The sequence below is a fragment of the Cnephaeus nilssonii genome, assembly GCF_951640355.1.
Source record: "Cnephaeus nilssonii genome assembly, chromosome: 4".
Lineage (NCBI taxonomy): Eukaryota > Metazoa > Chordata > Mammalia > Chiroptera > Vespertilionidae > Cnephaeus > Cnephaeus nilssonii.
In genome coordinates this window covers 46,384,366-46,411,869 of record NC_137075.1, presented here as the reverse complement: position 1 = coordinate 46,411,869, position 27,504 = coordinate 46,384,366, and the positions used below count along the sequence as shown (strand labels likewise).

Here is a 27,504-nt window from a genome sequence, read left to right as displayed (position 1 = left end):
GAGGCTGCAAATATAATACAAACATATACAAAATGCTTTAACATAATTAGTACCCTACGAGTTAGGTTTTTAATCCCACTCTTTTACAGATGAGAAAACGGAGGCTGAAGGAAGTTCAGTAACTTGTCCAAGGCTGCACAGCTATTACAAGCAAGGCCAGGGGTCAAGTCTAGAGGACAGGGAACAAGCAAAGTGAGGAGAAAGGAATCAACTTGTTCAGTCTTCCATGTCCACCCATTTACTTGACTTCTTCACTCGTTAACATTGTTAACTTATATTTATTGGATCTCTACTAATATCATACGCCGTTTTTGTTTTTTTGTAAAACGAAAAGAAGACGAGGTTTTGTCCTCCGGGAGGTGCAACGACACAAACTCTTCCTCTTCCTCTGCCTGTTGCTTTCACCCCCCGCTTCTTTGTATCACTGGCAAGTGCAGCATCTGAATTGTGGCGACGCAGTTAGAAATCGGAGCATCAGGTTGCACTTCCCCCACAGAGCCGCTAGGGGCCACCCTCCCCCGCGCAGAAGCGCCGGCCAACGCAGCCTGACTCTGCTGCCGGTGCGCGCCCTCCGCTGATTGGTGGCACCGCAGAGAAGTCGCGCTTTGATTGGGCCGCTGTCAGGTGTCGCTGCCGGCAGGTTCGGCTGCGCGAGCGCGGGGAGGCGGGTGAGTGCGGGCCGGGGGCGGTGGGGGAGTGGCTGGGGGCTGGGGGCGGTATCGGAGCGGGTGGGCTGGGGAGAGTGGGCTTGGTCGGTGCTCAGGGCTGCGGTGAGGCCCCGCTGGGGGCCGCTGTGGAAGGAGACCCAGCGGAGAGGCCTCAATGTCAGCGGGGGGACAGTGCTCGCGGCAGGCGGGGGCGGGCAAAGGCTAGTGGGGTCAGGCTCGGCGGGCGGTAGGGGTCCGCGGCGGCAGCTGGGAGAGGACCGAGGAGGGGGCGGCGGGAGCGGCGGCGCGCGGGAGGGCCTGCGGGAGGCGCGCAGGCGGCGCGGGGGAAGGTCGCGGGGGGAGTCCGGGAGGAGGAGTGGGAGTGCAGTCAGCCCGGAGGGTCAGCTGGAGGAAGGGGTGGTTGCCGAGGGAGGAGGTGCGTGGAGAGGGCTCCTGGGAGGAAAGACTGGGGCTCAGGCAGCCTTTGGGGGGGGTGGGGAGGTGGTCACTGAGGGTTCCACGGAAATATGGGACCAAGTGTGGCGACTCGTCTGAGGGTGGGAGGACTGTTGAATGCTGGGGAACTAGTGAGTGAGAGGTGAGTTCGGTCATTATTTGGATTCGCCGTTCAGGGATGGGCGTGGGTCGGGGAGTCCAGGGAGAGGCGCTTGAGCGAGCTGGGGAAGAAGGCAGTGTGCGTGAGAGGGTCCGCAGGACCGGGCGGCAGCGCGGGGCAGCGGTGTCAGCAGGAGGACTGAGAACAGGGCATCAGAAGGAACTGCGGGGCCCGCTGTGGAAGCTGGGAGGGAGGTGGTGTTGGTGGCCCCGAGTTTTATTGTGCTGGAAGTACTCCTGCCTGGACTTGGTGTTGATGTTTCCCCTCCACTCCATCAAGCGGATGGTGATTGAGGAAATTGGAGGACTCCTGCAAGCAGCCCTGAATGCTAAGGGACACAGGAGTCACACAGCTGACTCTCTCTTCTACCCCTTCTCCAGATCTGATTTCACACAGATGTTCCCGAGAAAATTGCCACCTGCCCCTCCCTCTCCCATCCTACTTATCCCCTCCCTCCCTCCCTCCGTCCTTCCCTCCCTCCTTTCCTTTCCTTTCCAGGGAAACTGGCCAGAGTAAGACAGCCCTTTAACCAAATGTAGACTCTGAAGTTTTCTTTTCTTTCTCGCAACGAAGTATTGCGTGAGAGGGAATGGGAGAAGAGCACAGAAAGCAGGGGGGTGGCTCTTGGAACACCACATTAAGGCCCAGCTTCTCCCAAAGGTACATCTAAATAAGTCCTCGCTTATTTCATATCTATTTCTGTCAGGCTTCTATTTTTGCTTTGTTAACTATGAATTTAGACCTCTCATCTCTCCTGTAAACAGACTCTCCTTCCTCCTATTACCATCTCCTGTTATAGAGTTGCAATAGAACTTCAAGAACATGATTGTGTATATTCAGTAAAAAAAACAACAACAACAAAAAAAAAAAAAACAGGAAGGACGTAGTGTAAGAAAGGGTGAAAGGTTAGACATCTTAGGAGAAAAAGCTCCTGCTTCAGAGAAAAGATAAAGATTGCAACCAAGTTCCACTTGCTGAAACTCTGCAGGGACCTTGGGAATGCCACAAGTCATGAAAATTGGGTCAGGTCACTGAAAAGGAGTTCAAAGAAATAGCCTATTAATCAGGAGGGGAGTGTACAAGGCATTCAGTGCACAATTGGAACTATTAAGTCCAAGGAGAATGTTGTGCCCCCGGGATGGTTGAGCAAGGGAGACAAGTGGATGGTGAAGACTGGAAAGGTCTAGCTTTATGTAAAGGTTAACTGTAACTTTCTAATCAAAACGGCAACCCCCACTGGCAAAGTTCTAAAAAAAAGAAAAAAAATGCCCTAGCCGGTTTGGCTCGGTGGATAGAGTGTTGGCCTGTGGACTGAAGGGTCCCCAGTTCAATTCTTGTCAAGGGCATATGCCTGGGTTGCAGGCTCATTCCTCAGTGCAGTGTGTTTAGGAAGCAGCAGATCAATGATTCTCTCTCATCGTTGATGTTTCTATCTCTCTCTCCCTCTTCTCCCTTCCTCTCTGAAATCAATAAAAATATATTTTTTTAAAAAGAAAAAAACCTGCAACTCCCACTTGTAATGGAAGGGTTTAAATAAAAATACATAAAGTAATTCTTATTGAAGACTATTTAAAATTCCATAAGACTAAGTTAATCCACTTACTTAAGGAGTTTGTGGCTTTCTAGAATCAGTATTTTTGAGACCTTTTGGAGAATGTGGAAAAAATGACTGATGTGTGTGTGACTCAATTTTATTTTTGGGAAAAAAGTAATAGATATCCATATCCCCATAATTTAGTGTTAATAAATGTTAATACCTTTGTATATTTGCTTCAGATTTTAAAAATTGAAATAAACATTATAGATAGGATTGTGACGTTCCATTCAAATTCTTGTCAGTTCCATTCTTTCCTCGCCTGAGAGGTAACCACTATCATGCATTTGATGTTTGTCTTTCCAGTCTGTTTTTATATTTCTAATATTTTTTATTTATACAAATGGAACTGTGCTACATGTATTTCTATATGTTTGATTCATTTTTTAAAAAATATTTTATATGTTTTTATTGATTTCAGAGAGAGAAAGGGAGAGGGAGAGAGAGAAACAGCAGTGATGAGAGGAAAAACATTGATCAGCTGCCTCCTGCACACCCCTACTGGGGACTGAGCCCACAATCTGGGCATGTGCCCTGACTGGGAATCAAAACCATGACTTCCTGGTTCATGGGTCAATGCTCAGTCACTGAGCCACACTGGCTGGGCCGATGTTTTTAAAAAATTGCTATTAGTCTATCATTTGTGTATATTACATTGTATTTATCCATGCTTCTACTTGTGACATCTGAGTTGTTTTTATTTTTCCCCATTATTAACAGTGAGGTTATGAGCATCTTTGCACATATCTTATGTGAGAGAGTTTCTCTACAGCAGGGTTTCTCAACCTTGGTACTACTAACATTTTGGACTGGATAATTCTTTGTTGTGGGGGAATATCCTATGCATTTTAGACTATTTAGCAGCATGGCTCTGGCTGGGTACCTCAGTTGGTTATAGCATCATCCCCATATGCCAAGGTTGCAGGTTTGATCCTGTTCAGTGCACATATAAGAAGCAACCAATGAATGTAGAAGTAAGTGGAACAACAAACTGATGTTTCTTTCTCTCTCTCTCTAAAATAATAATAATAATAAAGAATATTTAGCAGCATCTCTGGCATCTGCTGACTAGATGCCAATAGCACCTCCCCAGATATGACAACCAAAAATGTCTCCTGCAGATGTCCCCTGCTCAGCATATTCACAATTGGTTAAGCACCACTACTCTAGGTATATGTACGCAGAAGTAGAGCTGCCAGGTTGTTCTGACTCAAGTTTACGTCTTAAGATATTCTCACTGATTATGGCTCTAGGCAGGATTTTTTTTCCATTGTAGTTTCTGGTGTGAGGGACCTTGGCCTAGAGAGGAAACCTTGGGTCTGTAGTACCAGATGTAGAGAGAAAATGGAAATTTCAGTTTGAGAATGGATTGGAGGCTGTTGTGTGGATGCTTGTATCCTCAGCCTAACAACCAGCATTAGACCTATTTCCTTGAACAGATTTTCTGAACTTGGGCATCTGTTTTTTTAAGGTGGAGCAGATGAAGGAGAGAAGGGGGAATAGAGAATTTCATTGTTCTAATAATGCTTAGAACATAGGGTGCCTTTAAGAAATGTGTGTGTGGTTTTTTTGTGTTTTTTTTTTAATTAATCCATGGAAGGAATGAAGATGGGGGTTAAGGGCAAATGCAGCTGATCTCTCGTTCCTCTGCCCTTGAATTAAGTCACTGAGTTCAGCACTACTGTAGGGAGGTGGAGAAGGACTAGGAATATTTTGGAATGAATCCAGAGTTTGAAATGTCACTTTAACCTTTTCTCATAGGAATCGACAGTAACCTCCCACGAGGAACCGCCTTTCCCATTTGCTACTAGAGTTAACGGTGTTTCCTGCTGGCAGAATCAGGGACATGGCAGCACTGTAAGGGTTAATCTGCTGATCCTCTAATCAATCTCACAGCTGGAGGTGGGGTGAGCAGAAAAGGGAGACTTTGCTTTTCTGTTATGGATCTCTAGTCATCTCAAGTCTTAGCCCATGTGCTTTCTTTCCTGTTGATCCTTTTTACCATAGCTTCCTTTGTTTCCCCTAATTCCCGAGTTGTTTCCTCTTATTTCCTCATTCCCCACCCCATACCCCTACCTACTGTCGTAGGGCTTGGATTCCGAGCTAATGGGATACTCTCCACTGCAGAGCGGGATGAGTGGGTGCTCCGGCGGGGATGTGGTCATTTCGGACCAGTGAGAGCGGGAGTGCTACAGCCCACTTCTTCCTTGGAGCTGGAGATGAGGGGCTGGGCACCCGGCATCGAATAGGCATGAGGACAGAAGACAGTGACAGCGAGCTCCTTGAGGATGAGGAGGATGAAATGGTAAGACTAGAGAAAAGGATGTGATTTGGTATTGGGACCCCTTGTTATAAAGAATTGAAATTCCATTTGGATGGAGACATCTTGCTATTCTTTCCAAATGCAGAGACTCCCTCTCATGAACAGGCCCTCTCCTGGTTAGGAGGAGGAGGAGTGGAGAATGGTTGGATTGCCTCCCTTTGGAGCCCCTACCTGTTTTCTCAGGGTTACTGGTTCTCTGGCTCTTCTGCCTAAGCGCACATTTCCTACATGGAAAGGCAATAGCAGTAGGAATCCCTACAGGCACCCCAATCTAAGATGGAAGTTAGGAGACAACTGTTACTCCCTGGGTCCAAAGTCCTGGCAAGAAACTCTGTGCCCTAAGGCAGTGGTCGGCAAACTCATTAGACAACAGAGCCAAATATCAACAGTACGATTGAAAATTCTTTTGAGAGCCAAATTTTTTAAACTTAAACTTTTCTTCTAACGCCACTTCAAAATAGACTCGCCCAGGGCGAGTTGGAAGTATTCTACAATTCTAGGCCCTAGGAATGATCGCATACCTACTTTTCAGTGGCCGTGGTATTTTGTGGAAGAGCCACACTCAAGGGGCCAAAGAGCCGCATGTGGCTCGCGAGCCGCAGTTTGCCGACCACGGCCCTAAGGCGATGAGACAGTGTTCCCTGATAGGGATGGTCCAGGTGGGAGGTTCCTGAGTTCCTGACAGCACTTCCTCTCTGTAGCCTCCTGAGCCTCAGATCATTGTTGGCATCTGTGCCATGACGAAGAAATCCAAGTCCAAGCCAATGACCCAAATCCTAGAGAGACTCTGCAGATTTGACTACCTGACTGTTATTATCCTGGGAGAAGATGTGATCCTCAATGAACCTGTGGAAAACTGGCCATCCTGCCACTGCCTCATTTCTTTCCACTCCAAAGGTTAGGGTCTGGGAAGGAAATGGGAAGGAATGGTGTTGGGAATGTTGGACTGGGAAATGAAGTTCTTACTGTCAGTTAGTAAAGAAGCCTTTAGTTCTTCCTGACACACCAGAGAGCAGTGCAAAGGGGTTTGTTTTTCCTACATCTTTGGGGAGTTGCTGCAGGTAGTGTAAAGCCCATATTTGAACCTTGGGACAGCTCTACAGCTCTTAGGATCTCGAGGGACCCTAAAAATAATTTCTTTTTTATTTTTTTCCTGATGGATACTCTAGATTTGGGAAGTTGGGCAGAGGATAAGAGATGGAATGGATGGGTAGGGGAGCTCAATGGCAACTAATAGCTTTAATATGTCTGTTTCTCTTGTTTTTTTTTTCCCCCACTCTGTTTTACTTTCTTTCTTTTGGTCTCTACTTCCTTTCTCCATCCCAGGCTTTCCTCTGGACAAAGCTGTTGCTTACTCCAAGCTTCGAAACCCCTTTCTTATCAATGACCTGGCTATGCAGTATTACATCCAGGATAGGTATACCTTTCTATTAACTGGTGGGTGGGTGGGTGGGTGGCCCTGAGATCATGCCTGTTTAGAGAACCCACTCTGGGAGGGGCAGAGTCAAACAAACATGCTTAATTTTTGTACCATACCCTCTTGAGTTCTACATCCTGGCCATTCCCAGTTCTTAAGCATATGAAATCCCCAGCCCTTCCCCATAGTAACCATCCCCACCTCTCCCAGCTAATTTATTCCGGGGGGTGACAGGAGGGAGGTGTACCGGATCCTGCAGGAGGAGGGTATTGATCTGCCTCGATATGCTGTGCTCAACCGTGACCCTGCCAGGCCTGAGGGTGAGTACCTGGTCTTGTCCAGTCCTGCCCTGCCTTGCTTTCTATGACTTAGCCCAGTTCTCCATCCTCTAGACATCTCCTATGTACCACCCATCTGAGTGGAGCTTTGGTTATTAGATTATGGGTAGAGTTAGAGCCATGGGTCTTTGGACTTAGCCTTGGACCTCTTCTATAGATATTATTATGTCTATATACCATATACCGTAGATGTTACCACATTTATTACTAAGATATGGTCATAGAAACTTGAGGGTTATAAGGATGAAAACTTGAAGAAAAAGGAGTTGGAAGTATTCTACAATTCTAGGCCCTAGGAATGACCGCATACCTACTTTTCAGAGTGCAACCTAATAGAAGGTGAAGACCAGGTAGAGGTAAATGGAGCTGTCTTTCCCAAGCCCTTTGTGGAGAAGCCCGTGAGTGCAGAGGACCACAATGTTTACATCTACTACCCCAGCTCAGCTGGAGGAGGAAGCCAGCGCCTCTTTCGTAAGGTATGGGGGAATCAGAACAGTTGAAGGACAAGAATGAGGTTGTGGGGAGGGGGAGCTGGAGGATTTGGGGACAAAGTAGAGGCAACATTCTTTTTTTCTTCCTTTTCCTTCCAAAGATCGGCAGCCGAAGCAGCGTTTATTCTCCTGAGAGCAGCGTCCGAAAGACAGGGTCATACATCTATGAGGAATTTATGCCAACAGATGGCACAGATGTCAAGGTTATGGTGGATATAGGGATTTAAGAGGTTATAAATGTCTAGGTGGGATGGGGACTTGGGGAGCAAGTGGAAGCATGTGGAAGGTGTCATAGGAAATAAAGGGTGAATGTGAGTGGCTTTCATATTCAGGTGAAGATAACAAGTGGTGGAAGTAGATATTTAAATTGTTAAATTGTTACTATCATAGCAAGGGCAAGGGTGACATGGAAGATGATATAAAATTAGTAAATTATTTCTTAATAAGGATGATAGTGCTGGAATCCCTAGGAGAAACTTTCATAATAATACTTCAGTAGGGCTCAGTAAGAAAAGTGTCAGTTTCCTTGTTCTTAATACTTAGGGTGTAGTTTAGTTTTGTTTTTGGTTTTTTACTCTGAAACTAGTGTACAGACCTAGTGCTCATATTGTCTTCTCATATACAGGGTGCGCTGTGGGCATACTCAGTGATGCTATGTACCTGCAGGTATATACAGTGGGGCCAGACTATGCCCATGCTGAAGCCAGAAAATCTCCAGCTTTGGATGGGAAGGTCGAACGAGACAGTGAAGGAAAAGAGATTCGATATCCAGTCATGCTGACTGCCATGGAAAAGCTGGTGGCCAGGAAAGTCTGTGTAGCTTTTAAGGTAAAGGCTTATGGGGGTGAGGGCTGCTGTGTAATGAAGGGGACAGATAGGAGCAGGGATCTGGGAGGGAAAAATGGCTCCATTGTTCTCATCTTGCCTCTTTGCTCTGCATGCAGCAAACAGTGTGTGGTTTTGACCTTCTTCGTGCCAATGGTCATTCCTTTGTATGTGATGTCAATGGCTTCAGTTTTGTCAAGAATTCGATGAAATACTACGATGACTGTGCCAAGATTCTGGGGTAAGGGACACAGTGGTTTGGGCTGGGAAGAATGAGCTTAGGGAAGAGAGTTAAAAAGCTTTTACTTTAATTTAAATATTATAAAAATGCTTTCAAAAGGAAAACAGAAAAAGGGCTCCTCAGCCCTCTTGCCTTCCCAACTGTACTGCCCAGAGGTAATGACTGTTAACAGTCTGAGGCATAATAGGATGTGTTTTTCTGCCAGGTGTAAACAAATTATATTTATTGTATTAAATGTAATCATATTGTAATACTGTTTACAACTTGACTTTTAAAAAATTCATCACATAATATTTAAAACATTTAAAAATGTATAAGAAATGATGAATATGGTAAGTTTCCATGTATTCACCATTGAGCTTAAGAAGTAAAATATTAAAAAAAAAAAAGAAGAAGAAGAAGAAGTAAAATATTGCCCTAGCCAGTTTGGCTCAGTAGACAGAGCGTCGGCCTGTGGACTGAAGGGTTCCAGGTTCCATTCCGGCCAAGGGCACATGCCTGGGTTGCGGGCTCAATCCCCAGTAGGGGATATGCAGGAGGCAGCTGATCAATGATTCTCTCCCATCATTGATGTTTCTTTCTCTCTCTTTCCCTCTCCCTTCCTCTCTAAAATCAATAAAAATAATTTTTTAAAAAAGTAAAATATTGCCTGGTCACTGTGGCTCAGTGGTTGAATGTCATCGGCCCATGAACCAGGAGGTCATGGTTCGATTACCAATCAGGGCACATGCCCCATTTGCAGGCTCGATCCCCAGTAGAGGTCATGCAGGAAGCAGCTGATCAATGTTTCTCTTTCATCTATGTTTCTATCTTTCTATCTCCATCCCTTACACTCTATAAAATCAATAAAAATGTATTTAAAAATAAAATAAAATATTAAGGATATCATTGAGGTCCCTCCATCTCACTAATTATATCCCTTCTTCCCATCCAAAGGTATTTTGTGTTTGTTAATCTCATACATGTATTAATATTTCTATTACAAATATGTGGAGGGTTTGCATGCTTTTAGACTATTAATGTATTTTTCTACAATGTGCTAGTGTTTGTGAGCTTCATTCCTATGTGTAGTTCTGGTTCATTCATTTTCACACAGCTTCTTCATGTTTCTCCTTCTAGGAACACCATAATGCGAGAACTTGCCCCACAGTTCCAGATCCCATGGTCCATCCCCACAGAGGCCGAGGACATTCCCATTGTCCCTACCACATCTGGCACTATGTGAGCAAAAGTGAAAAATCTGGAATAACCTACTTACGGCACCTAAGTCAGATCAGTAGTTACTTCCCTGACCCTGTGCATTCTGACTAGGTCTCTTCTAGGAAGTTTTCTTACCCTAACCTATATTCCTTACAGCAGACAGTTTTCCTCTGTTCTTTAACATGTCAAGTAGGATTAAATGATGAGAGGTGGGGTGGGATGAGATGTGGGGAGAGGCTCTAAAAACACTCCCTATCTTAGGATGGAACTTCGTTGTGTCATTGCAATTATTCGTCATGGGGATCGTACCCCCAAGCAGAAGATGAAGATGGAAGTGACACACCCAAGGTAGAAAGAGTGCCCTGATTTAGACAAATAGATTTTTGTGAGGGAAATGGGAATGGGGCAGCTCCCAGAGGCTTTGACTGTCTCACCCCATATTGAAGCTTCTCCTTATTTCTTCAGGTTTTTTAGTCTGTTTGAAAAGCATGGTGGTTACAAGACAGGGAAATTAAAACTAAAGCGGCCCGAACAGCTACAGGTAAGATGGTGAATCTGGCTCGGAGGAGCGGTGCTTTGAGAAAGATAGAGGGTATGGGATTGGGGGCCTCTGTGAGAGACCAGGATGAAGGGTACCTGGCCAGCATGTGGTCTTCTGCACGGATACCCTTTTACTTCCTTCAGGAGGTGCTGGACATTGCAAGGCTGCTGTTGGCTGAACTGGAGAAAGAACCAGGTGGTGAGATCGAGGAGAAGACTGGGAAACTAGAGCAGCTGAAGTCTGTGCTGGAGATGTGAGAAAGGGCGTAGGAAAAGGGAGCCTATTAACACTGAGAATTGGGGGCTGGAATAGAAACTCATGCTATGAGTTTATCCTGCAGGTATGGTCATTTCTCAGGCATCAACCGGAAGGTGCAGTTGACTTACTATCCTCATGGAGTGAAAGCTTCTAATGAGGGGCAAGGTAAGATATCATACCCCCTTTCCATTATCATTCCGATCTCTTGTTCTTGAACCCTTAGATGACTTCTACCACAGATTACCTTTCTGGGCTCTTCAAAAGACCTAACATTTAAACGTCCCCAGTGTTTTCCTCAAATCTAGGTCTATTTACTGCCTTTTATTCCAGCAGATCCACAGCAGGAGGCTGTGGCTCCATCTCTCTTGCTGGTACTAAAGTGGGGTGGAGAACTGACGCCCGCTGGTCGTGTTCAGGCTGAGGAGCTGGGGCGAGCTTTTCGCTGCATGTACCCTGGAGGACAGGGTAAGTGTTTTGGGGAATAAACACCTAGCAGGGCTGGGATAAAATGGTTAGAGGATAAGTTGGGGGAAATGAAGGATCTGAGGCAATGGGGAAATTAAAGGGGGAATAAGCATTCTTCCTTTCACGTGGGAATTTGTGGTATGCATTCCTGGTCCTTCCCTTTGCCTTCAGGTGACTATGCTGGCTTCCCTGGCTGTGGGCTGCTTCGGCTTCATAGCACTTTCCGCCATGATCTCAAGATCTATGCATCTGATGAGGGCCGTGTCCAGATGACTGCCGCTGCCTTTGCCAAGGTGCACCTCACAGTTCTCCCACAGTCCCAGCTTCCTTTAGGTAGAGAAGCAGAGAGTTTGGAGAACTAGTTGGGAAATTTAGGGTGTTTGTGTGCTGACTCAGAAGTTTCTTCTTGTTCCAACCCCATTCTGTACTACTGAGAATGCGCTGAGAATAATTAATGAGGATAGGCTCCTTGACCTATACCTCAGTTCGCCTAGCCCAGTGGTCGGCAAACTCATTAGTCAACAGAGCGGCAAACCGTGGCTCGTGAGCCGCAATTTGCCAACCACTGTCCTAGCCAGATCTCATTTGATCTCTCAGACCATCTAGGCCTAGGGGGGACTATGCTAGACTGTAAGGAAAGCTAATAGACTTTGTGCTTCCTCTCCAGGGCCTTTTGGCTCTAGAAGGGGAGCTGACACCCATTTTGGTACAAATGGTGAAGAGTGCCAACATGAATGGTCTCCTGGACAGTGATGGTGATTCCTTGAGCAGCTGCCAGCACCGAGTGAAGGCTCAACTTCACCATATTTTGCAGCGGGATGCACCCTTTGGCCCTGAGGATTATGATCAGGTCAGGCTCTCTATCTTTCTGCCCCAATCCCAAATTTTTAGAATTCTAAAAAATAGTGAACAATAATTGTACTTACCATGTGCCAGGTACTGTTGTACGTACTTTCCATACATTATCTCATTTAATCCTTACCCTTTGAGATAAGTATGGGTCCACAATCTCTTATCCACAGTCTCAGAAATCAAAAGAATTTTTATACGTTTGGCACGAAGATTCATTTGGCAGCAAAACTTGACATGATTATTATTTATAATCCCTATTTATCCCATTTAGTGTAAATAGTCATATATTTTGCTGCATAAGTGTATTTGATTATGCCCTATGCCCTGCTGGAAGTATTATATAACATATAGCATATTTCTCAATTTCAAACACAGCTGGTCCCAAGGATTTTTGAATGAAAGAATGTTTTAATTATTTATTGCTGCATAAAAAACTGTCCCAAAACTCAGTAACTTAAAACAACCACTATTTCATTTTCTTACAGTTTTAGGCTCAACTAGTCTTGCTTGGGGTTTCTCCTAAAATTTCCCAGATGTTATCCAGATATTTGAGCTGAATCATCTGGAGGCTCGACTAGGATGCTGGGATGGCTGAGCTCTCTTTCTCTTTTTATGCTCTCCCAGTGATCTCAGGGCCTCTCCTCTCCATATGGTTTCTCTAGCATGATAGCCAGACTTCTTTTAAAAATATATATACATATATATATACATATATATATATATGTATATATATATATATATATATATACACACACACACACACATATTTATATTTATATATATACATATGTATATTTATATATAATGATTTCTGAGAGGAAGGGAGAGGGAGAGAGCGAGATAGAAACATCAATGACAAGAGAGAATCATTGATTGGCTGCCTCCTGCACACCCCCCTACTGGGGATTGAGCCCACAACCTAGGCATGTGTCCTGACTGGAAATTGAACTACTGCTTCATAGGTCAATGCTCAACCACTGAGCCATACCAGTTGGGTCAGCCTTCTTAAATGGTAGTTTAGGACTCCCCCAAAGCAGAAGCTTCTAAGCTTTTTTAAACTGTAGGCCCAGAATTAGCCAAACATAACTTTGATATCTTTTATTGGTCAAACAGTCACAGGGTCAGCCTAAATCCAAGGGAAGGGGAAATTGACAAAGAATTAATGGCCATCTTTAATCCACCATAAGAACTGTGGACCTATACTACTTTTTTCTCATTTTACAGATGAGGAAATCTAGGCGCAGAAGAATCTAAGCAACCTTTCAAGGTCACCCAATTAGTATGAACCCAAGGAGTCTAACTCAAGAGCTCAGGATATTAGCCACTTCAGTATACTGCTTCACAGTATTAATCACAGTGGATGCCATTACACAATGTCATCCTTCTTCATGTGTATCCAGGCCACTTTTGACTGAGGAACATATGCCAGACAATGCTTTTCCACCATCCTACCACTGAAAATTCCTCATTTCTGATAGATTCTTTTAAAATTTTTTATTTCTTTAAATTATAGTGCGACTTTAACCATTTTTTAAGTGTATAGTTCAGTGGCATTAAGTACGTTCACACTGTTGTGTAACCATTTCTTATAGATTCTTAAGTGAGCTAAGTAACTGAGCACATTGCTTTTTCTGTGTTCTCTGAGCAGGACTTAATAAGAGCAGGACCTTGCTCCTTTATTTTCTAATCCATTGCTCAATGTCAAATCCAAAAAAATGAAACCACCTTTCCTATCTCCCTTTCTTCATTTTGTTAGCAAGAATGGAACTCATAAGGACCTAGGTAGAATGTATACAGTCTGCCCACGTCCACTTACCCTCTCCCCATTCTTCATTGACTGTTACTATCCTAAAAGCTTGAGTTGGAACCTAGTAGAGGCAGCACCTCTACTCTGGGTTCAAGCTGTCATCTTGTTTAGAGGAATCCTATATAATAAAAGCCAAACGGCAGAACGACCGCACTGATAACCAGGGAGCAGACACTCAATGCAGGAGCTTCCCCAGCCCGCAGGCCCCAGGGTGCCAGCAGGGGAGCCCCCTGATTGCCCCACTGATTGGCCCTGATCTCCGGCCAGGCTCAGGGACCCAACCCATGCATGAATTTTGTGCATCGGCCCTCTAGTGAGATATTATCTTTATTACCCACTCATGAAAACATTCTGTGAAGATTTTTGAGGATTTGGGTTTCATCTTTATTCCCCAGCATTTTCCATGTGTTTTTTCAGAACCCCCGAGAAAAGAACCTAGGTCTATTTTATTTCCTCTGGACTCCAAGACTTTTAAGATCAACCCTTCATAAATGACTATGTGAAAGAGCAGTTCCCTCATCTGAAGGCCCTAGAATACCTGGTATGCCCAGTAGCTTAAGAGTGCTCATTGGAGTGATTCAACAAACAGATATTATTTTCAGGCAATCTCTGTCACAAGCTCACAGGAATCTGGGCAATTGGCACTTAGCCTAGCTTGCTTTTCATCTCTCTATTCCCCACAGCTGGCTCCAACTGGAAGCACTTCCCTACTCAACTCCATGGCTGTCATTCAGAATCCTGTAAAGGTCTGTGATCAGGTATTTGCCCTGATTGAAAACCTTACTCACCAGATCCAGGAACGGATGCAGGACCCCAAATCTGTAGGTGGGTATGAATACTATCTTCCCTTCAAGGTTTTAGGTATGGATGGGTTCCTCAGATACTCCTGTGTCCTCTCTCCTAAATGACAAGACATCCTCATCTCTCTAGTTCTGCTTCAGATTTGTTAGGATCTTTTGTTAGAGGTAAGTCTTGGCTTCTCTGACTGTCCGTCTTCCTTCCAGACGTGCAACTCTACCACAGTGAGACACTAGAGCTAATGCTACAGCGTTGGAGCAAGCTGGAGCGTGACTTTCGACAGAAGAGTGGACGCTATGATATCAGTAAGATCCCTGACATCTATGACTGTGTCAAGTATGATGTGCAGCACAATGCGAGTCTGGGACTTCAAGGCACAGCAGAGTTGCTACGTCTCTCTAAGGCATTGGCTGATGTGGTCATTCCCCAGGTGTGTCTCATAGAAGGGGTCTAACCTGGGGATAGGGGCATTGGGTAGGAAAGGAGAGAAAAAGTAGAAAGGAGGGGTGGTATCGGAACCAGAGGAAGGAAACTTAGGGAAGGAATTAAGCTCACAGGAATCTGGGCAATTGGCAGATTGAGTTGCTACAATTCTCAGGGTCTACTCTGGCTCTGAGTAAGAATAACAGACTAACTGAGGAGAAACCTGGAGAGGGGGAATATGGTGGATATGAAAGAAGCCCTAGACCTGAGGTGAAGACAAGCATGATCTTGAGCCTGAGAATATGAGGCAAGAGGAAGACAGGATTCATTGAGGTACTTATTCCTGGCCTATGGCCCCTAGGAGTACGGGATCAGTCGGGAGGAGAAACTGGAAATTGCCGTGGGCTTCTGTCTTCCACTGTTGCGGAAGATACTACTTGACCTGCAGAGAACCCACGAGGATGAGTCTGTCAACAAGCTGCATCCCCTGTGAGGGAGGGCTGGGAGGGGTTCTGGATGGAGGGAGGGGCATGTCAGGGGAGCCATTAGGGGAATCCAGACTGGGACAGCTTGGGGAACTAAGAATAGAAGGAAGGGATACTGGGATGGAAAGGAGAGAAGAAGTCTTTGAGGGGGAGGAGGAAGTTTGTGGAGGGGTGGGAAGATTCCGGATTATTCGATGGTGTGAGTGACTTAGCTATTACCTCAGGTATTCCCGAGGAGTGCTCTCCCCAGGCCGCCACGTTCGAACACGTCTCTATTTCACCAGTGAAAGCCATGTCCACTCCCTGCTCAATGTCTTCCGTTACGGGGGACTTCTTGATGTAAGGATCTTTCTTCTTCCTTCTTCCTTCAGCCTATGAACTTCTTTTTTCAGCATTCTTTTACTCTCCTCCTCATGTTTTTTTTTTTTTTTCTTGCAAGCTTTCTCTGTTCTCCTTGTCCCCCTGCCCATCCCCAGACTCCCTTGGCAAGCATTGCCTTACTTCTTCTTGTGTTCGGTAGGAAACCAAGGATGCACAATGGCAGCGAGCTTTGGCTTACCTTAGTGCCATCTCGGAGCTCAACTACATGACCCAGATTGTCATCATGCTCTATGAGGACAACACACAGGTGAGGAGCTAACGGGATGGGATGAGGACAGGGCCCCTTCTTTCTCCTCCGTCCTCTTTTAGGAAAAAACTTTTTTAGCCTTAGAATTTGTCGAATCCATCCAGGTGTGGCACCTAGGTACAGCATGACACAGAGCATCTAGAGGTTCCTACTGGAAAAGAAAAGGTGTTTTGGGATGTTATTGAGCCAGAGAAATACCACAGAACATAGCTGTGGTATTAGGGAGGGTATGGAATTTGGGACATGTTATAATGATTCTTTTTTTTTTTCCTCAAAAATCGTTAAATATATACCTTCTTCATCTGGCTGCACAAAGATATCTTTAAATGTCCTGCTATATGCACTGCAGCAAAGCTGAATTATTGTGGGAGATGGATTGGGAGAGTCGTAGAAGTGGAAGTTGGAAAGTCATGCCAAGCGGTTAATCTCAAACAGTAGAAGTGAGGGAATGAGGATCCTGTAGGTAACTCTGGACTATAGCTAAAGGAAAGCTCTAATAAACCAGCTCCAGAGTGAAGTAAGACACTGAAACCTCAGCCCTGGGAGGATATATTCTCCTGAGTTCCTCTCTGTTGTCCCTGCCTTGGTCTTCCACCACCATATCCAGCTCCTCCAACTGCCCTTTCATTTGGTGATGCCCCATAGGATCCCTTATCAGAGGAACGATTCCATGTGGAGCTGCACTTCAGCCCTGGAGTGAAAGGTGTCGAGGAAGAAGGCAGTGCACCAACTGGCTATGGATTCCGTCCAGCCTCTTCTGAGGTGGGTCAAGAGTGCTGGGATTTGGGACTGGAGGATTTAGGAACCAAGTGGTTGGGAAACTTGGAAACAGTACAGTGAGGTAAAAGGTTTGGGAAGTCTGAGATCAGGAGCCTGGAAGCCATTAATATGTCTCCTGTGCCTGTTGTTGCATAGAATGAGGAGATGAAAACCGACCAGGGCAGCATGGAGAACCTGTGCCCAAGGAAGGCATCAGATGAGCCAGACCGTGCATTGCAGACTTCACCCCAGCCCTCTGAGGGTCCTGGCCTCCCAAGGAGATCACCCCTCATTCGTAACCGAAAAGCTGGCTCCATGGAGGTAATGGGAGGGGCTTGGGAGAAAGAAGTGGTGAAGTGCTCATAGGACAATATCCATGAATCCTCTGAATCCCCTTGAGGGATGATTCTTGGGACCTTAAGCAGAGTCCTCCTACCCCTGATGGATATGTTTTACTTAATCTCTTTTTCAAAGCCAGTCTCCCAATAATGCTCCTTTAAACTGGTTACTACTTCTGAGGATAAAGAGATGCCAGTGAGAGGTGCCTGAGAGAGAAGGATTTTAAGAGATGAGCATGAGGAGGAGGCCTCTGGATGAAGTTAAAAAGGCATTCTTTAGAAGGAAATCTAGTAGAAACAGTATGAACTCTGGTCTAAAATTGCAGTCCAATACTTAGAAGCTGTGTGACTATCGACAATTAACTTCTCCAAGCCTCAACTTTTTTCATCTATAAAGTATAAGTAATATCCACCATATAGATGTTCAGTAAATAATACTTACTATGATAACAATGCAATTGATATTAAAGGCTAGGCCCTCTCCATCTCTTTTTTGCCTTGGGTAAAAATTATAGCTCAACAGGAGCAAATATGTGGTACTTTAAATTAATCCTTTTAGTCCGGCTGGTGTGGCTCAGTTCATTGAGCGTCAGCCCATGACCCAGGAACTCACTGTCCAATTCCCGATAAGAACACATGCCCGATTGCAGGGTTGATCCCTAGTAGGGGCCATGCAGGAAGCAGCCACTGGTGTTTCTCTCTCATCGATGTTTCTTCTATCTATCTCTCCCTCTCCCTTCCTCTCTCTGAAATCAGTAAAACATATATTTTTTAAAATTAATCCCTATAGGATCATCTATACTCTCATACTAGGAAGGGAATCAGGTCTGAAAGTCTGTGTTCCCCTTGTTCTAATGAGCAGGCTTATGGCCATGGGCCGGCGTTCCGCTATTCTTGGAGTTTGTCTCTAGTCCTGGTTCTAGGTCTGTAGCCTAGCGGAAGGAACTGTTGTAAATCTCATATGTATCTAGCTAACCTTTCTGGGGTTTTGGTCTGTTTCTCATGGAAAGATTCTTTTCCTTTTTGGCCCTGTTACACTCCTTTTGACTCCATAATTTATCCGGGTCTCAGGGACTCTGACTGTCTGATTTGAGTCCTGTTTTGATAGATGAATCTGTTCACCTATCTGTGTGCCAGCTCTGTCTTAAAGGAATTGGTCTTTCCATTTTAGGGATATCTCAGAAGAATCTATAACTAGCTTACGTAGGTTCAGCAAGAGATTTACAGTTAAGATTTTGGAGAAACCTGAGAAGACAAACTAGTCTGTGTTCTGGACTCATCCTTTTCTTCCTGAAGATTTTAAAGTGGATTTGAAGTTGTGAATATTCAGTTTCTTTGGGTGGGGTATGCATCATTTTCTCTCAGAGGTGTAAGTTAACTTAGTATCCACAGTACACTAGTACCCTTCAGATTCATGAGAATAGATCAAATGGATAGAATGACATAATCTTTCATCAATAAACTGCTCCTCCACCTCTAAAAGTCTTCCCATTCACATAGTCTGCAGTGTCTCTGGCACTGTTGTACTTTACCCCCTTTTCCTTCTGGTTTAAGCAGTTAAGAGACATAGGAAAGGCAGAGCCCTCTGTGTATCACATCTCAGATTTAATGCGATTGACATTTCTTTCAGGCCTATAGGAAGATTCCTGTTGTGATCACATTTCTTTCTTTCAATTATCAGTGTAGCTTATTCAGGATAATGGTTGCCCAAGATGTGCTGCTTCGATTTGCAAGAAAATCTTCTGTCTTCTCCTTGGTCACACAGCCTTTTAATATTAATATATCCTCTCCTTGTTCTATATTATCCCTATCAATTACAAACACCCCCTATCCCTTCTTTTCCTCTTGTTTTGGACTATTTTAGAATACAAAATCTGTGACCTTCATTTTCTCCAGCCCTATAATTAGGTCTGCCCAATAGGCACTGGGGCTTTTGGGAGCCTGGGGGTTAAAGGAGCCTTGACCGGCTTTCCACCCGGTCTGATTTCAGGTCATGAACATGCAGTGCACAGGGAACCTGGACCTGATCCCTTTGCGGGGACGGCGCCGCAGGAGGTCAGGAGACCTCCCCCGGCCTTCCCCAGCCATCAGCCTACAGCCCCGGGCTTTGTCCACCACTCACCTGGCGTCCTGCACACAGGTGTTCCTCCCTACTTCATCTTCCTTTTCTGCCTCTGTCTTTGCCTTTTGGGATTTAGGGATTCAGAACACTGTTGGGGTTGGGGTGGGTATATGTATGTGGGGGGTTGTATGATTGGACCCTTGTGGGATTTTTAGAAATCAGTTTCATGTCTCTAAAAGTGGAGGGGCGGGCTTCTTGGTTCAGATAAGAGACTGAGTAGTTTCCATAGACACAGCTGTTTTGTGGAAAGAAGAGAGGGCCAGACTTTATTTCTTATGGTAGCTGAGCTATTGTCATTGGCTTGCTGAGTCCTGCAGAGAGATAGATAATATTAAGGAACCCTGCTCTGCTGAGAACTGAGAATGGTTGAATAATGATTTCTCAGATTTGGGATGGGAGGGCTAGGGGCGCAGGCATCTTGGAAATAGAAGGATTCTCTGGACAGTTTCCTTTTGCTCTGCAAACTACACTGTTTCCTTTTCTTCTTCCTCCTCCTTAAAAAAATCCTTTGGTTCTTCCAAACTTTCTGACATTGCTTCGCTTTGTAGGGACAGGAATTCAGGATCTGATGAGTTGAAGTAGCAAATGGTAACATAGAGTCCTTTTTCTCCAGGTGCTTTCTGAGACTTCATCTTCCAGGCCTGGTGGCTACCGGCTCTTTTTGTCTTCACGGCCACCTACGGAGATGAAGCAGAGTGGCCTAGGTATGGTTTCCCAGCTTCTCTCACCTGTTGTTGGGAAAGGGTGTCTGTCTGTTCTTCAGAGTTTTATTGTGGGAATTGGGGTCATCCAGTCAGTAGAATTGTCTGGTGGGGCTAGGGAGGATGAATTTGGAGAAGCCATATTTAGGTGTGAACTTCGATCCCAGATGACTATTTCTATTCCAGGAAGGTGTTTGTCTTCTGGTTTTCTATACCAGTCCCCCTTTCTCTGGCTGAAGGGCATTTTCTGGCTTCTCCTCTCATTCCTTATCTGTCCCTCCAGTCTAGCCCAGACCTTAAGGGGCCATGGAGACTCTGAATCTTCAGAGTTATCAGAGACAGAGCTATAAATAGAGGTACTCATGAACCCTATAAGTGTCATATTCCTCATTTGGAGAATTTGTGCCATGTATTTCTTTGCGATCTATGTTTATTATATCCTTGCTCTGGCCTTCCTACCTCCATGCCCTCTCCATCATCTCTCCTAATCCTGTAATGTTTTTTCCTTCCTTCCTGAAAATTGAGGGACAAATCTGAGACTGGTATAGTGGCAGAGGCTTCTCTCAGGACTTTGAGGGAATGTCTCTTGATTTTTTTTTTTTTGATTCCTGGAGAGGGGTGGAGAACATCATTCAACCTTTCCTCAGAACACAGACTGCAGGAAGGACCAAGCCTCAGAGGGTATTGTATTCTTTTGGAGTGGGGAGTGGTCCTTGGGAGGGGCTATCTTTGAACACAGTGCCTTGTGAACCAGTAACTAAACTGGCAGTTAGCGATAATTGTGTGGGGGATGGGCTTGGTCCCCTGGCTCTTTCTTTCTTATCCTCCATTTAGCTCCTTTGGTTTTTCTGTTACCTTTCTTTTTGGCAGCCAATTTCTTGGCCCCAAAACGGTCAGCATTTGGACAAGCAGAGAAAGATTTTGGTAACTTTCCAGGCTAATTTTATGGGAGTAGGTTGCCTTCTAGATTCCTGAAATGAGATAGATGGTTTGGGTCATGAAAAATAAATGACAGATGTATAGATCTGTGATACAGACTTCTCATCCTAGAAGTCCCAGTAAAGAATAGATTTCAGGTAGGCTTGAAAAGAGGATCCGTGTGTCTGGCGCAGTTAAGTGGGAGTGCCGTCATGAACAAGGCAGAGGTATCGACATGGAAATCGACAGATGGTGTTGGTAAGGTGGAGACTACCCTCTGAGATGATCCAAGGACTGAGCAGGACAGGATGGCAGGACTGCACCAGAAAATTATTTAGTAGAGGAAATAAAAAAGCTTCGGGTGGTTGGGGACAAAGCCAGCTAGTTTCAGCTTCTCTGGAGAAAAACAGACAATTTAGCAACCCTTATTACTTTCTGAAACCTCATTCTAGAGCCTGTTTGAGAACGAAAGGTAGAAGAAGTTGCTGCATAGAAGAGCAGTCCTGAATTCAAGGGTGGATATGACCAGCTTTCTTAATTTCTGTGGTGACCCCAAAATTCTGGGACCCCTGAAACGATGGCCCCTGCTTTGTGGGATCAAAAGAAACTGACCTCTTCCCTACTTTATTCATCTTCCTATGTATGTTAGGTTCTCAAGCCAAACCCAGGGTCTTGTCCAAGATGGATTTGGAAGTAGAGGGGCAAATGCCACAAACTTGGGTGTTAGTCTTGTCTCTTCCTTCCCACTCTGTCCTCATGGGCTATATATAGTAGGAGAAGGGACTATGAGTCCCAATACCACTCTTGATCAGATATTTGGGACAATGACTGACTTGATTTATTTGTTTCAGAGATTTTTCAAGTTATTTACTTCTCTGATTGGCAATAGAGTTCTCTTAGATTTCTTTGGACATCTGATTTTGAGCATAAGGCTTAAAAGACAAACTTTTGAGAGCAGGGAAAATCATCTTTTTTGTGGTTTTCTGCTCACTAGGTCCTCCTTAGTAGGGTGCTCAGCACATAGGAGGCATACCATACATATAATCACCTGACATTTCACATGCCTTTCAATTTGTGTCCATCTTCACTTCAGAAACAACCTTTTTCTTCTTGATAAAAACAACTTTTTTTCCCCCTAATTGAACACAGTTGTTCCTCGGAATCATGAGATCTGGATTCTAGTCCAGCTTAGCTCCTAACAAACTGTATGATCTTGAGCAAATGAGGTCCATTTTGAATCTCAGTGTCTTCATCTGTAAAACGAGAAGGTTGAACTGGATAATTTTTGGAGTCCCTTTCAGCTTTAAAAATTCAGTGAATCTCATACTTTCTTTCTTGGGAAAGGTAAAAAGGCCTAAACAGAGATAGAAGGGAGTGAATGTTAGATGAAAAACTTAGGAAAAATTGGAACTTATGAGAACTTGGGATTTGAGCTGAGTGCTCAATACTTAGTCTCTAGTTTCAATCAAAGTTCTTTACTTTTAAACCTATAAGGGATTAGATATCTGAGTTCTTTGAACCTTATATCCAGAGTAAGGAACATGGAATCAAATCTAGGGATATATAGAGTGATTGACTATTCTTTTAGCATTCCTAAGAGGTATATGGAAAGCATAGTCTACCTCTTTCAGTAGCTTTGAGTCCCCTAATATCACTAACCCTGCATTGTAGTGGTCCCTTGTATCAGCCATGTAGATCTTCAGGAGAATCCCTACTTTGCTTGCTCAGTATAGCTATGAAAGTAGTGAAAGCTGTTTGTGGCTATGTGTAGTAGCCACAAGATGGTGGTTCTGAATGGCTGTGTGTGTGTGTTGATGTTGTCGTGTGACATTGTGTGTACTTCTGTGTGGTAATTGCAGCTTTGCGTGGCTACTAATGCACTCCCGGCCTTGCAGGCTCACAGTGCACAGGGCTATTCAGCACCACAGTGCTGGGTGGCTCCTCCAGCGCCCCGAATCTTCAGGACTACGCCCGCAGCCATGGCAAAAAGCTACCACCTGCCAGTCTGAAGCATCGAGATGGTATGTGGGTGGGTTTGGGGGAGCAACTCTTTTCTTCATTTGTCCTCCAGCAAGGACACAGTTCAAGTACTATTCATGCTTAAGATGGCATTGATGCTGGCCTTATAACAAGTTTATTACAATTATAGAGGGGAGAAGGAAGCAAGGCCTCATGCACCTCCATTTGCACTCTCTCTCACCATACAAGTATTACTTATTTATGCTTATCCCTTCATAATCTCCCACATACAGCCCTGCTACATCAGTTTACTCCACCTCTGTATTCTTTCCTGGATTCTGGTATATAGGGTAAGAACAAAGGAGGATGATCAGGAAGAATGTAGTGGAGCCTTGATTAAAATACTGAAAATCAGGGATGGGGAAGTTGCTTAGCAAAGGCTAGAAAGATGATATGGAAAGAGATTGGGGGAAGGGATGAAAGTTTCTACAGATATTTTATTTCTAAATGATGAAAAAGAGGATGTGGTGGTGAAATTAGAGTTGTTTGTAGGGCTGTATTGTGGTAGAGATGACACATGGATTCCTAAGGAGAGATACCAAAGGGAAAAATATTGAAATGTGGTAGTCAGGAATCTAAGGGTGGGGGTGGGAGCAGGTCATATACTAACTGTATAGAATAGAGTATATTACTGGCAAATTCCAGAGCAGAGGGTGGGGACAGGTGTGGGTATAATCCCCATGATGTCTTTTCTCCCCAGAGTTCTTGTTTGTCCCGGCCGTAAAACGATTTTCTGTGTCGTTTGCAAAGCATCCGACTAACGGTACGTTTGCTTCTGATTCAGTGTCATTCATCATTGCCATGTCACCTCCAGACACTTAACCTCTGAGTTCTGACACTGATTGTTCCTCTCCTACCACTGTGTCAACACCCTGCTGTCTCTGAATGAAACACTCACTAAGTGTCCCCCTTGGGACATATCCCTTGTGTGACAAACCTTAGCCTTGGCTGCAGCCTGGCTGCCCTATCCCTGTAGCAACTCAGGGTATTACTTCCATGGTCACCATCAGCACCACTGTGTCACTTTTTTCAGCAGCATCACCAAAACATTCAACCTCTCTCTTCCCCATCACATGACTGCTAGGCTTTGTACAAACATGATAATGATTCCCCATCTTAAGAAGAAAATAGTATTTCCTATATTATCCTTATTTCTTCTCTCCAGCCCCAACCCCAGAACTCAGCTTATATAATTTTTATCGTCCTATTTTTTTCTCCAACTCTTTTGTTGGAGTGGATCCCTAGTTTGTTTCCCTCAGGAGCAATGCTGCAGTTCCCAGTTCCCAAACCTACCTATAAGGACATTGGTCTTGAGTATATAGTTTCCCATCTCCATATTCCTGTATCCTACCATTATGTGTACTTGGTGTGGTTCTTGTGCTCCTGACATCTGCTTTATGTTACTACTAACCTAGGGCCTGGGCTTAGAAAACAGGAGCCCAGATTAATCTGGGAAAAAAGAGAAAAAGAAAGGAGTAGGAGATAGTAGGTAAAGGAAAAAGAATTATACCTCGAGTTTTTACATGTGATTTCCATGTAGCCCTAGCCTACCTATGGCACTGCTGTCTCAAGCTTGAAGTGATGACTTGAGATGTCTACTGGGATTCTAGGGGAACTTAGGAATGAATAATAAAACAATATTTCAAGAATATTGAAGAACTGGGTCTACCCACACTAAAATGGGAGACCAAAAACTGAAAGGCTATGCTCTCTTTGTAGGGTATGGCAGGAGAACCCCAGGACTTATTCCCTGTTTTATCTTTTTAAATTTATTTTAGAGAGAGGGAAGGAGAGAGAGAGAAAGAGAAAGAGAGAAACATCAATGTGAGAGAGAAACATCAGTTGTTTGCCTCCCCCATGTGCCCTGACCGGGATCAAACTCACAACCTGGGTATGTGCCTTGACCAGGAATTGAACCCACCACTTTTTGGTGTACCGGATGATGTTCCAACCAACTGAGCAATGTAAATTTTTTAATAAAAACAATTCTACGGCATTTATTGTCATCTGGCAATAATATAAGGGTAATGAAAGCAATATTAATAAATGTTTAACTATACTCCCAACAAAGGACACCTACAAAACACAAATTGCTTCTCAACAATTTCTCACTTTGTTAGTCATTTCTAGTTGGAGACACTTTAGAGCAGAGTAATATCTCCTTTTAGCATGATCCAACCTAGTTGTTTTCTTGACTTTTTTTTTTAGAATGAATCTCTTCTACATCATCTAATACGAGGTTCATATATTCACCAAAACCAATGATGCAGCCCTTTATCCACATAAACACTTGCTCAAAAAGCCATACCTGAATCCGAGATCTGTTTTGCAAGTATCTGAAGATGAGGTTGATGGGCTGTACCATCACCTGCAGCTTTTGGCCCTGACCACGGTACGCCATGGTGGAAAGCTAACAAAGACCACACTAAGCCATGTGCTACCTCAGAAAGCTAAATCTGGAATCTGTCCTTTATATCTTTAGTTTTTTGTGCAGTGTCTCTTGTCTTCAAGATAAATCTAGTTTTGTTATATATAGTTTTCTTCTGTCCAAACGCTAAGATTTTCTGAGGGAGGTAAACTTAGCCTGGCTTTCTGGCTGGAAAATCCTCCAGGTACTGATCCTCTCTGTTCCTCAGCCAGTGGCAGCTGCTAGATTTTAGCCTTGTTAGGCCATGCATCTCCACCAGGCACTGCTGAAATCTCCCCAGCTTGACTAGCTTATACTTGTTATACCCCCACCCAAGCTCCCATTTGTGCCTGTGACAGGAGCTCTCTATTAAGAGTGGCATGGCTGTACCTTAACATTTAGCTTCATGTTCTTCTGGCCTTCATGTGCCACAGTCTTCTCCAGAGTAGAACCTCTGTACCATCCCCAACCTCACAGCCTGGGACTTGGACACGGAGACATGTTTCCTAGGGTACAGAATGTAGTACCAGGAACTTGGGCCCCTGAAATCAGAGTTAAATTATAGATCTCCTAATTCTTAGGCTCTAGCAGAAAAGATCAAATTCATAAAGCAGATCCTCAAACCTATATACCTCTAATTCCCTGAAGCCTTGGTTAGCAGCCTCATCAGTTGAAAAAAAGAAGAATTAATTCTACCGAAAGGAGGAGAGGAAGAAAGTCCTGGAAAATTCAGGTATATTGCAGGAGGACAAATTCAAGATCTCTTCCAACACCCTGCACAGTTTCTCAGGGGTCTTCTGGCCTTTGTTCTTCTTATACTTGAGCTTGGGGGCTATAGTGCTTGAGAACCAGAATCTGGGATCTAACTCTTGGCAATAGGAGAAATTTAGACCTATTATATCTCTTGCTGAAAATTATCTAGATTTAATTTGGGCCTCTGGACAATGTGAGAGCTCTACCCCATGGCCAAATCTTGCTTGACTGACTGAGCAATTACAGAGTGGATGTGCTGCCTGCAATTGCTTATGGCAGATTAGTCACAACATTGTGCCAGTCTACTGTCCCATCATGGCAACAAGTCTGGCTTTGAAATAACAGCTAGAAAAACTGGGCCTGGCTTTAGAAGAGGGGCAAGGGAATGCTGTCTCCTTGCTTTGATGGGAGAACACCTCTCAGCCCTCATTGCCTCTATTCCTGATAAGCTTTGGTCACATCCTGACTATGTCAAGTATACAAATATGGCCCATTACTAAACTGCACACTGTACTCACCAAAGTAAACTAATGTTGGAAAAGAGACTGTGGCTCACTCTTACCCAGAATGTCAGAGTGTGCCAATTGTATTTGCCATTTATTTCCTAGGGACCCACACAACTGTCTAACCATTGGTAAAGTTAGTGCTTGAATAGAGCTGAAAAACTCTCCTGACATTCAAACTAAGGTCTCTGGAAACCATAGTTTCATGGGCTCACCCCATGTAACAAGTTCTGATCTGGGAGTTCTGAGCAGTCATCCTCAGCTACTTTGATCCTACCGTTGCTGTACCAACATCCTGTCATCAGGTCGTAAGACCCTGTATCTTTTCCCCAGGATCTTTTCCCTACTGTTCCTGGGGCTTCTACATGCCTTTCACTATCTTCAACCTTTTGCAGCTGAATCACATATATCCACAAAGTTTTCCAAGCATATAAAATAATAAATGGTTCAGGACTGAAGCTTTTCCACTGACCAGCTGAGCAAAATGCAATTAGACTCACCAGCAGTAGGAAGAAAATATAAAATTATCTAACTTTTGGCTTCTGTAATGGATACAGTATCTCCAAAGTCCTGAGATTTATGCAAACATTTTTGAGTCTATATAGTTGAACAAGAGTAAAGGATGATTAGCCAGTAATAGCATTTTCACATATTGATTCTATATTTTAAATGCTCTGTTTTACATAGGCTTTCCTGCCAATCTCCTGTGCTAGCTGTCTAACAATAGCCATATCTGTGGCCATCTTAGAGTCTTGTCCAGAGAGCCTGCCCTGAGCCGTTAGGAGCCTTTTTAGCTTCAAACTTTATCTTGATAACCCTATACCATTCTTGACCTTCTTCTCTGAATGACTTTGAATCTTTTTATCTCTATCCCAATCTCATAAATATATTAGACTAAGAAATGGGACCTATCTGGAGTTTGTCCCAAGAATGATCTGGGATACTGGACCTCTAGACAGGGCTCCCACAGAACTTCAAAGCCAGCTTACCCCCATCCAGAATGATGTGACTTCTGTCTGCCACTGACTGAATTAT

At 44.3% G+C, this 27,504-nt stretch overlaps 1 protein-coding gene and 1 pseudogene across 27 annotated transcripts in view; one reads left to right on the top strand and one right to left on the bottom strand.

Annotated features, from left to right (window-relative positions):
• The first annotated feature begins 639 nt into the window (after window positions 1–639).
• PPIP5K1 (diphosphoinositol pentakisphosphate kinase 1) overlaps window positions 640–27,504 on the top strand; it is a 41,084-nt gene continuing 14,219 nt past the window's right edge. For 2 of the 26 annotated variants that reach the window (XM_079768360.1, XM_079768354.1), the window contains exons 1-28: window positions 3,893–4,714; window positions 4,985–5,162; window positions 5,882–6,077; window positions 6,507–6,597; window positions 6,832–6,917; window positions 7,257–7,411; window positions 7,528–7,629; window positions 8,093–8,254; window positions 8,371–8,492; window positions 9,612–9,713; window positions 9,954–10,040; window positions 10,158–10,233; window positions 10,377–10,486; window positions 10,574–10,656; window positions 10,825–10,956; window positions 11,128–11,249; window positions 11,624–11,806; window positions 14,299–14,440; window positions 14,620–14,843; window positions 15,198–15,325; window positions 15,546–15,660; window positions 15,842–15,949; window positions 16,595–16,711; window positions 16,865–17,029; window positions 19,037–19,186; window positions 19,782–19,872; window positions 22,683–22,808; window positions 23,507–23,569. In XM_079768360.1, coding sequence (XP_079624486.1) covers window positions 5,013–5,162; window positions 5,882–6,077; window positions 6,507–6,597; window positions 6,832–6,917; window positions 7,257–7,411; window positions 7,528–7,629; window positions 8,093–8,254; window positions 8,371–8,492; window positions 9,612–9,713; window positions 9,954–10,040; window positions 10,158–10,233; window positions 10,377–10,486; window positions 10,574–10,656; window positions 10,825–10,956; window positions 11,128–11,249; window positions 11,624–11,806; window positions 14,299–14,440; window positions 14,620–14,843; window positions 15,198–15,325; window positions 15,546–15,660; window positions 15,842–15,949; window positions 16,595–16,711; window positions 16,865–17,029; window positions 19,037–19,186; window positions 19,782–19,872; window positions 22,683–22,808; window positions 23,507–23,569 — 3,388 coding nt within the window. In that variant the 5' untranslated portion in view covers window positions 3,893–4,714; window positions 4,985–5,012. Of the gene's footprint in view, window positions 669–1,183; window positions 1,924–3,185; window positions 3,832–3,892; window positions 4,765–4,984; window positions 5,163–5,881; window positions 6,078–6,506; window positions 6,598–6,831; window positions 6,918–7,256; window positions 7,412–7,527; window positions 7,630–7,679; window positions 8,255–8,370; window positions 8,493–9,611; window positions 9,714–9,953; window positions 10,041–10,157; window positions 10,234–10,376; window positions 10,487–10,573; window positions 10,657–10,821; window positions 10,957–11,127; window positions 11,250–11,623; window positions 11,807–14,298; window positions 14,441–14,619; window positions 14,844–15,197; window positions 15,326–15,545; window positions 15,661–15,841; window positions 15,950–16,594; window positions 16,712–16,864; window positions 17,030–19,036; window positions 19,187–19,781; window positions 19,873–22,682; window positions 22,809–23,506; window positions 23,570–27,504 lie in introns of those variants that run through there. The other 24 variants (XM_079768342.1, XM_079768355.1, XM_079768339.1 and 21 more) reach the window with 23 other exon arrangements.
• LOC307098001 (small nuclear ribonucleoprotein E-like) lies at window positions 23,580–25,840 on the bottom strand (annotated as a pseudogene). Its single transcript has one exon. The product of its transcript is annotated as a small nuclear ribonucleoprotein E-like (transcript).